The following is a 10,469-nucleotide window of genomic DNA, read 5'->3' as shown; positions in this document are numbered from 1 at the left end:
GTTTGAACTTGACCTCTTTGCTACGTTTCTCAATTTCCCCTAACCAATCTCAAAATCATTACACTTTTTTTCCGTTAATCATTTTAAGCATCGGATTATTTTGTGTTAATTGCAGCTCAAACACCGCATTCTGAAGCGTGTCCAAATTGTATATTTTCCAGTTGCTGTATTTATTTGAATCGCGGGATTCCTCATTTTCAAATTTGACGGCTACTTTCTATACTTTTAATTATAAATGGTTGGTTTTATGCCAAATCGCAGATTTGATCAGTTTTTGAGCATGTGTTTACTCAAGGATTGCGGCATAAATACTCACACTGCTGCTGCGATACGTCTGCTATCGCATTTGACAACAAGCAAATTGTGTTTATAACCGCTCTGTTCACATCAGCTAGAAAAATTTGGAAATAATTGCTCGATTTAAAAGTTTTTACTTGCCTCAACGGTAACATTATTATAATAATTCATTACATGCTTCTTAGAACTAGTTTGACCAGGGTTTCGTAATACGGTTCCAAATTCGTCTCAGGTATTTTCTTCAATCTGTTGTAAACACTTATTAGAAACGCATTGAAAACTAGTACACTTAAGTAGCTTCCTTTTTGATGGGGACGCTTCTTTCCTGAAATGTCTAGGTGAACTTCTTGAAAGCCGCTGAGGAATAATTTTTTACATGCGACATTTTTAAAAAGGATTTAATTATTGATAAATACACAGTATATTCAAAATAAAATTAATAACAATAGCTTGACAGGTGTGAGCTACTATTTAAGAAATAAGCCACAGAGCGGCATGTGTTGGAATACTTTACTAATATAGGAGCCACATGCGGAGTTATTTTCTTAACATCAGAAGTGGGATAACTTGAGAAGAATTTACTTCGTAGAGTCAACGAAGATCGAGAATTTTGGAGCCGACCGCGACGAAGAGACGAAACCACGTGCTTCAGTAAGATTTTTTTCTCTTCGGAAAGAAATCCGTATTTATCTGCTGCATCCGGGCTCATCGACACCGGAAAGGAAGAGAAAGTGGCTTGGCCTACCCAACCACACGGGATCTGGGCGATATTTGCAGTTTTTTGGAGAAATTTTAAGACCACGTGTTTCCGATCGTCACGGAGGACACCATGTCTACGCACGGCTCTAATGATTGCGACGCCACCGAAAACCCCGGACATTCTCGGGACATCACCATCGACGACACCACCGGCGGAGGGTTGAATTTGCGCGAACTGCTTAACTGGATATCCACCGAGAACCGGCGTCACGATGAAGTCGTCGCCGGCCTTGCGCGCCAAGCACAACAGGTGTCTGCGCCGATCATCATGCCAGACGTACTGCGGAATGTACGCACCTTCTCCGGCGTAAGCGACCAACCGGAGGAGTGGCTGGAGACCTTGCGCAGGATCATGACGCTCCACGCCATCCCGGACTCATACATGCTGGAGACGGCGCGCACCCGACTGAAAGGAGGGGCTAGACACTGGTATGCATTGAACGCAACCCATATGAACACGTTTAGCGAGTTTGTTACAGAGTTCGAAGAGGCGATTTGCGAGCGTAAAAGCCTGACTGAGCGCTACGCGGAGATGATCGCTCGAGTCCATCGCCGCGGCGAGGCAACCGACGCTTAGGTATATGAGAAGGCCTCGCTATGCCGAAAACTAGATCTCAACCACCGAGAGACATGCGAACAGATAACGGTCGGGTTGTTTTCTAGAGACACAGCCAAAGCCGTAGCGCTCAACCGATACACGAGTGTCAATGATTTACTTCATGACGTTTTGAGATTGGAGAAGATTTCTTTTGACCGAGGACGGGCCCACCGACAGCCCTTTAGGCAAGGTGAGGGGCTCTTGACGCCGGAGCGGACTACCTCGATGCCAACGACCATGTCTTCCCGAGATGTTCCCACTAGCACCTCATGGCGTACATCGACACCAGCGACAGTACAAGACCAACCAGCCGCCGCGGCGAGACTCCCAGCCAGAGACAGGGACGGACGGCCGTTATGTTTCCGTTGCCGAAACTACGGTCACGTTGCACGGTATTGCCATTTGCCTCCAGTTACCGCTGAGGTTAAACAGGAGTCCCCCGGAACCCAGGCACAGTTCCATGTAGCCCTACAGGGAGAGGAGTACGACAAGTACCTGAAGGAAGCCTCCATAGATGGAAACCACACAGTGACGGCCTACGTCGATCCGGGAAGTGCTGTGTGCACTATCAGAGAGAGCGCCGCGTTGGTGAAACAACTGAAGGTGGTGCCACACGTAACCTCTTTGCGTGGTTTTGGCCAGAAAACTGTGGCGACTAAGGGTAAGGTTGAGACCACCGTGAACATTGATGACGTGTGCGAACAGGTACAGCTACTCGTCGTAGAGGACTCTGCCCAGCCGTTTGACCTGTTGCTGGGGAGGACGCTCTTAGATCAACCCGACGTCGCCTTTGTAAAAATTGGTTCGGTGCTTAGGGTGGGCTACAGCTCCCAGGAACCGTTTCTGGCCATGACCCATATTGAGAAGCCCAGGAAGGTACCAGTGCGCACGTTGGGAGAGCCAACTCGCGACGGACCATACGATGCCTACCCGGTTCTTGTGGGCTACGAAATCGGTCAGTTGAAAGTTCCCACCGGTACAATTTCCGAACTGCAGCCCGGGAGCCAAGTCGCAGAGATCCGGGGAGAGTTGAAGCCAGTGGAGGGCGTGGACAACCCCACCGAGATGGGTACAGAGTGCGATCCAATTACTCTCGAAGAGTTAAGCGTGGGTACTACGGACCAAGAGGTGCAACGACGTCTGGTGCGGTTGGTAAACAACTGCAGGGACGTGTTTGCGAAAAGCCCAAGGGAACTGGGAACTACGAAGGTATTGACTGTTGACATCCGAGACTCCAACGTGCCGGTGAGGAGCAAACCATATCGGGTTAGTCAGGACGACCGAGAAGTCATTAAAGGCATCCTTGCGGAGTGGCGGGCGTGCGGCCTAATACGGTCAACGACCTCGGATTACGCCTCCCCCGTATTACTCGTGCCAAAGACGGATGGAGAAAAGCGTTTGGTGGTCGACTACCGACGACTCAATCATCAGACGGAGCGTACGAACTTTCCCATTCCTTACCTGGACGACTGTTTTGACACGTTGGCAGGTTGTAAGATTTTCTCTGGGCTTGATCTTATGTCCGGCTACCTGCAGGTGCCGCTGACGGAAAAGGCAAAACATAAGACTGCTTTCATCACGCCCGACGAAACGGCGGAGTTTGAGAAGATGCCGTTTGGGAAACAAATGCGCCATACGAGTTCTCAAGGCTAATGAGCATTTGCCTGGGACCGCTGAGAGAAAAGTTGGGCGCTGACGGCATGCGCCCTGGAAAAGCCAATATCGAGGCAATCCAACAATTTCCGGTGCCCCGGAATGCCCACGAGGTCCGCCGTTTTCTTGGGATGACAGGATTCTTTAGGCGTTTCATCCGAGACTACGCTACTCTGTGCAAACCTCTGAGTGATCTGACTAAGAAGGAGACGGCGTTCGCCTTCGAGAAACTGAAGGATCAGCTCCAGCGGGCCCCGGTGCTGCGCATATATGACCGAACTGAACCGACCGAGCTGCACTGCGATGCTTCCGCGATGGGAGTGGGCGGGATACTGCTTCAACAAGATGAACCACAGATTCAGAATCGAGATACCACTCTTCGAAGCTAGAAATGCTTGCAGTAGTGTGGTGCGTTGAGCGGCTGCGACATCTGTTGCTAAGAATCACTTTTACTGTGGTCACCGATTGTCAGGCATTGATGTAATTAAGTGCCCATAGGACTACCCACCCACAGGTCGCACGCTGGCATAACACGTTGTCGGAGTATTCATACACTCTGAAGCATAGAAAGGGAGAACAAATGAGCCATGTTGACTGCTTGAGCCGAGCGCCCGTGGAGGAGCCCCAGATAGGGCTTGAGGACGAGGTGTTCCAGAGGCCGCTGGGAATATGGAGCATCCACAGACTGGAGGATAACGTCGCCGCTCTGCAAGTAAATGACCGGAAGTTGGGTGAGATAATGCAACAACTTAAGCTTCTGGCCGTCGATAAATATGCGGATGTAGATAGAGCGGCGCTACAACAATACGAGCTAGATGGGGAGCGGCTAGTTCGCCGGGTATTAGTGAACGGAATGGAGCGGAAACTTTCACAGTTTCCACCATTTTAAAAACCTTCTGGTTCCAGCGTCTACGGAACTACACTAGGCAGCATGTCAGGGCCTCATCACCAAGGTACCGGGAGGCCGCCAACAAGCGTATTTGCATCCCAAAGTACCACCAGCCAAACCGTTTGAACGGGTCCACCTGGACCATCTTGGCCCGTTCGCAAAGAGCCGGCAGGGAGCGCAACATATACTCGCGATCGTGGACGCGTTTAGCCGTTGGTTGCGCTTATACCTGTGCTCATCGACCAGCAGCGAGGAGGCGATACGGCATCTGGAAAGTTATATTATGGAATATTGTTCCCCTGAGTTTGTAGTCACTGATCAGGGTATCGCTTTTACTTCTAATTTGTTCGCAGAGTTTTGCACCCGGTTTGGAGTGAAGCATCAGCTAATTTCAGCTCATTATCCTCAAGCCAACGGTCTTGCGGAACGTCAAATGAGAAACATAATTCCCGGAATCATGGCTGAGATGACCGACGAAGATGCCTGGGATGTTCGGTTAGACCGCGTTCAAAGAAATCTGAACAACGCTCCTAATCAGAGTACCGGGGACACGCCTTTCAGAGTGGTGTATGGTTTTGATACGCATTTTGAGGACGCTGCCATCGTGCGTGAAATCAGCACTGTGACACCGAGGAACATTCCTTCAGCACGTCAAACCGCTGCTAACCGAATGGAATCTGCTAGGGCCGCTATGAAGAAACGCTACGACCAACATCGGGCCCCATGCGTAAAATATAATGTGGGTGATTTAGTTGCAGTACGGACAGTTCCACCACAAACCGGCGCACCCACGAAGGTGTGCCCCAGGTACAAAGCAGTATTGGTGGTCACTCGAGTCTTGGGCGAGGACGTGTATCAGCTTGCCAGACTATCAGCAAGGCGACCCTACTCTAGGACTACAACCGCCCATGCCTCCCAGATGAAACTCTATCTGCCACACGAGGATGAGCTGTACGAGGAAGAAGAATATGAGGTGGGGGACTGGCCAACATCTCCGTCAACAAGCGACAATGACGAGGTCGATCACAGCGACGCCGACTACCCCGACGACGGCGACGAACCAGCTCCTCTACGCGCAGGCACCAGCCGAGTGCGGCGACGACCAGCCTGGCTAAAAGATTATGCAACAGGAGACGAAGAGCGCGAGGGCGCGTCTTAGTCAGGAAGGGCCAAATGTAAAGTATGGCCTTGTGGCGTAGTCGGGTGGACTGCGCGCAAGCGCTCCGAGTGAAGGGAAGGATACTGAAGCGGTGCGAGAGACGACAGACCAGAGGGGAGTCGACGAGAGAATGCGGCAGAGAGACGACCGTGTAAAAGGGGAGAAGTCGAGACTTTGAATTAGAGACCACATGCGGAGTTATTTTCTTAACAGTATACAATAAAATAATCAAAATAGGAATAGAAAACAGATACACACAAACACAGATAAACAAAATATACAACAAAATATACAACAAAATATACAACAAAATCATAAAACAAAAACACAACAAATCCATAACAAAACACAATACAAACACACCCACTAAATTCCACACATTTCAAAGATACATATAACATCACAAATACAGTAGAATCTTGATAACTCGAACCTTGTTAAGTCGTAATCCTCAGTAACTTGAAAAGATATGCTATTCCCTTCCGCTGAACCCCGAACGGCGCACTAACTCAAATTTTTTAGACTCAGTAACTCGAACAATAAGTTATTTCCCTGTGAGGCATTACTCGTACATTTTAATACTCAGTAACTCGAACTGCAAATACTACCTCAGTAAGTCGAAGTTCATAAAATTTTATGATTTCTTACTCGAGATTCCCTGAGCTCAAAACTCGGGATTCCCGGAGCTCAAAACTCGTGACAATAAAATCAAAAAGGAATGTTCGGGGTTCGGGGAATGAATTTATTCAATAAACTTTCTAATTTCTAAGAAACACAGATGTTATGTTTCTTCATTTTTGGTCACTTTTGGTTACTTGGCTCAGTCAGTACATATTTGTTTGGCTGTTAACAAGCAACAACATGAGTACCAAAAGAAAACTAACGACTTTAATTTTACGTGAAAAGATTGCCGTTATCAATGCGGTTAAAAGTGGCATGAAGAAAAAAGACGTGGCAGCTCAGTATGGACTACCAGCAAGCACTTTATCTACAATCATTAAGAACGAAGCCGACATATTGCTAAGATACGAATCAACCAGCAATTTATCAAGCAAACGACGACGTCTAGCCGAGTTTCCCGACATAGATACAGTAGAATCTTGATAACTCGAACCTTGTTAAGTCATAATCCTCAGTAAATCGAAAAGATATGCTATTCCCTTCCGCCGAACCCCGAACGACGCAGTAACTCGAATTTTTTAGACTCAGTAACTCGAACAATAAGTTATTTCCCTGTAAGGCATTACTCCTACATTTTAATACTCAGTAACTCGAACTGCAAATATCTACCTCAGTAAGTCGAAGTTCATAAAATTTTATGATTTCTTACTCGGGATTCCCGGAGCTCAAAACTCGTGGCAATAAAATCAAAAGGAATGTTCGGGGCTCGTGACCTCTTATCTATTGTTTTTGTTTTGCACACGTGCAAGGAATGAATACATTCAATAAACTTTCTAATTTCTAAGAAACACAGATGTTATGTTTCTTCATTTTTGGTCACTTTTGGTTACTTGGCTCAGTCAGTACATATTTGTTTGGCTGTTAACAAGCAACAACATGAGTACCAAAAGAAAACTAACGACTTTAACTTTACGTGAAAAGATTGCCGTTATCAATGCGGTAAAAGTGGCATGAAGAAAAAAGACGTGGCAGCTCAGTATGGACTACCAGCAAGCACTTTATCTACAATCATTAAGAACGAAGCCGACATATTGCTAAGATACGAATCAACCAGCAATTTATCAAGCAAAAGACGACGTCTAGCCGAGTTTCCCGACATAGAGGAATGCTTAATCACCTGGTTTAAACAGTGTCGTGATAAAAACATAAGTGTATCTGGGCCTCTATTACGCGAAAAGGCCGAAGAATTTTCAAAATCATTGGGACACAATTCTTTTTGCGCCAGCAATGGCTGGTTAATGAATTTTAAAAAGCGTCACGAACTTGTGTTTAAAAAAGTTTGCGGCGAAAGTGCAAGTGTCAATAATGAGATATGTGATGAGTGGAATATTGAGTTGCAGAGTTTATTGAAAGATTATGAACCAAAAGACGTATTTAATGCCGATGAGACTGGCCTTTTTTTCAAGCGTTTACCTGACAAAACGTTAATTTTTAAAAACGAGAAATGCCATGGTGGGAAGCACAGTAAAGAGCGATTAACAATATTGCTAGCAACAAATATGACAGGCACTGAAAAACTTAAACCGTTGGTTATAGGAAATGCTAAAAAGCCTCGTTGTTTTTCTGGTCTTCAAACTCTTCCATTGGAGTATGATGCAAACAAGAAAGCTTGGATGACAGCCGAAATATTTAAAGGATGGCTCATTAAAGTTGATAAGAAAATGACGAAAGAGAAACGAAAAATATTGCTTTTCATTGACAACTGTACTGCTCACAACATAATCCCGCCATTGAAAGCAATAAAAGTTAAATTTCTTCCACCCAACACAACATCTAAGTTACAGCCTTTAGATCAAGGGATAATAAAGAACTTTAAATCTTTTTACCGAAAGGAAGTGGTCAGAAAACTGATAATTGACATGGAACAACACTCCGCTTCACCTTCTCGTATTAACGTGTTGGATGCAATAAGGATGGCAGACAAAGCTTGGAGAAGTGTGTCTGCGACAACAATATCGAACTGTTTCAGAAGTTGTGGATTTTCGATGACACAAGAAGAACCTTCGGAAGAACCTCTTGAGCCAGAATCGAGCTTAGAAGTTGACTGGAATAGACTTCAGAACATAAAAGGTCAATTTGAAGATTATGTGGAATGCGATGAAGGACTAGCTACTACTGGCACATTAACTGATGCTGAAATCATTGATTTCGTTAATCAAAATGGAGACGCCGATAACGATAATGAAAATGACGATGATCAAACTGATCCAGCAGATATAAAACCATCGGTGTCAAATAAAGAAGCAAGAGCAGCAATTGATACACTACGAACTTACATGGAAAGATGTAATGATATTGAGTATCATATATTCAGTTCACTATATGAACTAGAAAAAATAATTGATAAAAAATCTGAAAATGGCTTGAATCAAACGAAGATAACAGATTTTTTATCAATTATTTAAAACATAAAGTGTAAGTTTATTCATTTAAATTATGTACTTGACTCATTTTATGTTACCTAATATAATTTGTCGTAATAAATGTTCTATAAAATTGTGCCTTTTTATGTCGAAATTTGATGAGTTAACTCTTTATATCTCGAAATTCTTGTTAAGTCGAAAACTTGCTATCTCGAATTTTTTTTGGTTTCCCTTGACATTCGAGTTATCAAGATTCTACTGTAGTTCAAAGCGCCGCAATTATTTTACGCCGAAAAATACTATTAAAAAAACTTTGCCAGAAAATCTTCCTACAACCTAGGGCTTTTCACGCGATACCGAGACTTTTCCCGTATCGTCTCGTTCTCGTCTCGGAAAAGCAAGACGATACCGAAGACGAGGGCGTGTTTTATCATTTCTCGGCGATAGCGAGACCAGTCGAGTCTCGTTGCCAGGTCTCGTGAAATTTTTTATGAAGTTGATATTAGTAAAAATGAGAAAAAGGGCAATATATGAAATCAATATATGACCATCTGTGAAATATTTCTTTTTGTATATTCAAAAGAACAAGTCAGTAACACCGAATATCATGACTTATTTTTGAAAATTTTGTCTTTGTTTAGCACATCCGGGGACCTATTTTTGTGTTTTCGCAACGTACTTTGCTTGAGCAAATATATGAACAGCAAAAGTATTGTATTCACTGGGCAGGGTATATAATAGATATTTGTCCAAAAAATAAAATTTATGCTTTATAGTGCATAACGAAAAAGGAAGTGTTTAAGTTGACAGCATTTTTTGTGAATCCGAGAGAAATTCTCCAAAAAGAGTTGTTCGTCGGTTTAACGAAATCTTCAATTTAAATAATATATAAATTTCATAGTAAATATCTTATATCTTATATCTAGAAATCGATCCTGAGAGAAAATATTCAATTTCGATCAAGGAGCTGGATCCATTTCACTTATACCCGATTATACGATTCCAACAGCTCAACACGAAATATGGGAAGAAGTTGGAATTTTTTTACCATCTCGCTTTAGCAAAACTGACTTGTCATTGAATGACATGAACAGTGTTTCGCTTGCTCTACAATACTGTGGAATGAGAGAGCATGCAGGCTATAAGCATGTTGTTGTTAATTTTGTAAAATTGTAATTTTTTTCTTTTTTAACAAGTGAAATAAAATGTATTAACTTTAAATCGTTGACTATTATTGTCATTCAAAATTACAGATTGTGTTCTCAGTAAAAGTGAGCATTTGGAATCCGCCACCACTAACAACATGCAGTTATTACAACGACATTTAACATAACACTAAAGAATAAAAGCAGACACATTGTCCTAAATGTGGAGGGACAAACTCGTGAAACTGGCACGACTGAGACGCGTATTCTGTGGCTGGAAATCATTCCGCAATTACGTTAGTATCAGAAGGATCACAAAGTGTCAGGGATACGGGCTCCAACTAAATTATGCCGTACCCAAAAAGAGATTTGCGAACACTGCGCAAACGCACAAATCCAGCGAGTGCCCAAACCGTGAAGCACCAGCTAAATGTGGAGCGTGCAAGGCAGCAGGCCGAACACACTCCCACAATGTGAAGAACACAGGGGTTTGCCAAAGCTAGCAACTTAGGTAGGTACGTAGGTACGTAGGTACGTAGGTACGTAGGTACGTAGGTACGTAGGTACGTAGGTACGTAGGTACGTAGGTACGTAGGTACGTAGGTACTACGATTTACCCCGGGATGGGTACACCTTGGCGTGGTCCCGGGGCTCAGTACCCCCTTGCAAACCAGCGAGTGGGGGAAGCTAACGTGTCCAAACACAGTCGAGCCAGGACTTAAAGGATCAAGGGCGCGAGCTGGCGGCAGCTTAAAAACGTACTTATTCTGGACGGACATGCAAGACCCCAGCGATGAACCAGGCTGGGAGTCAAGTAAGAATTACTTGAACGGAAGGCAAGGTTATCAGGCCACATATCCAGCTCAGCGAGCTCAGCGAGCTCAGCGAGCAAGAGGCATTCAAGAGAGCAGGGCTCCAGAGGACG

General features: G+C 44.5%; 1 protein-coding gene across 1 annotated transcript; it reads left to right on the top strand.

Moving 5' to 3' along the window:
* Positions 1-6,105: 6,105 nt before the first annotated feature.
* LOC135795474 (tigger transposable element-derived protein 4-like) lies at positions 6,106-9,732 on the top strand. The gene is made up of 3 exons (XM_065307157.1): positions 6,106-6,317; positions 6,983-8,322; positions 9,653-9,732. Exons 1-3 carry the CDS (start codon positions 6,139-6,141, stop codon positions 9,730-9,732), a joined length of 1,599 nt encoding a protein of 532 aa, XP_065163229.1. The 5' UTR covers positions 6,106-6,138.
* The last annotated feature ends 737 nt before the right edge of the window (positions 9,733-10,469 follow it).

Source organism: Atheta coriaria, unplaced genomic scaffold (genome assembly GCF_025399875.1).
Source record: "Atheta coriaria isolate IRGN ID8LTWV9N9 unplaced genomic scaffold, Caltech_Dcor_3.1 hic_scaffold_7_pilon, whole genome shotgun sequence".
NCBI lineage: Eukaryota > Metazoa > Arthropoda > Insecta > Coleoptera > Staphylinidae > Dalotia > Dalotia coriaria.
This window is presented reverse-complemented; position numbering and strand designations above follow the sequence as displayed.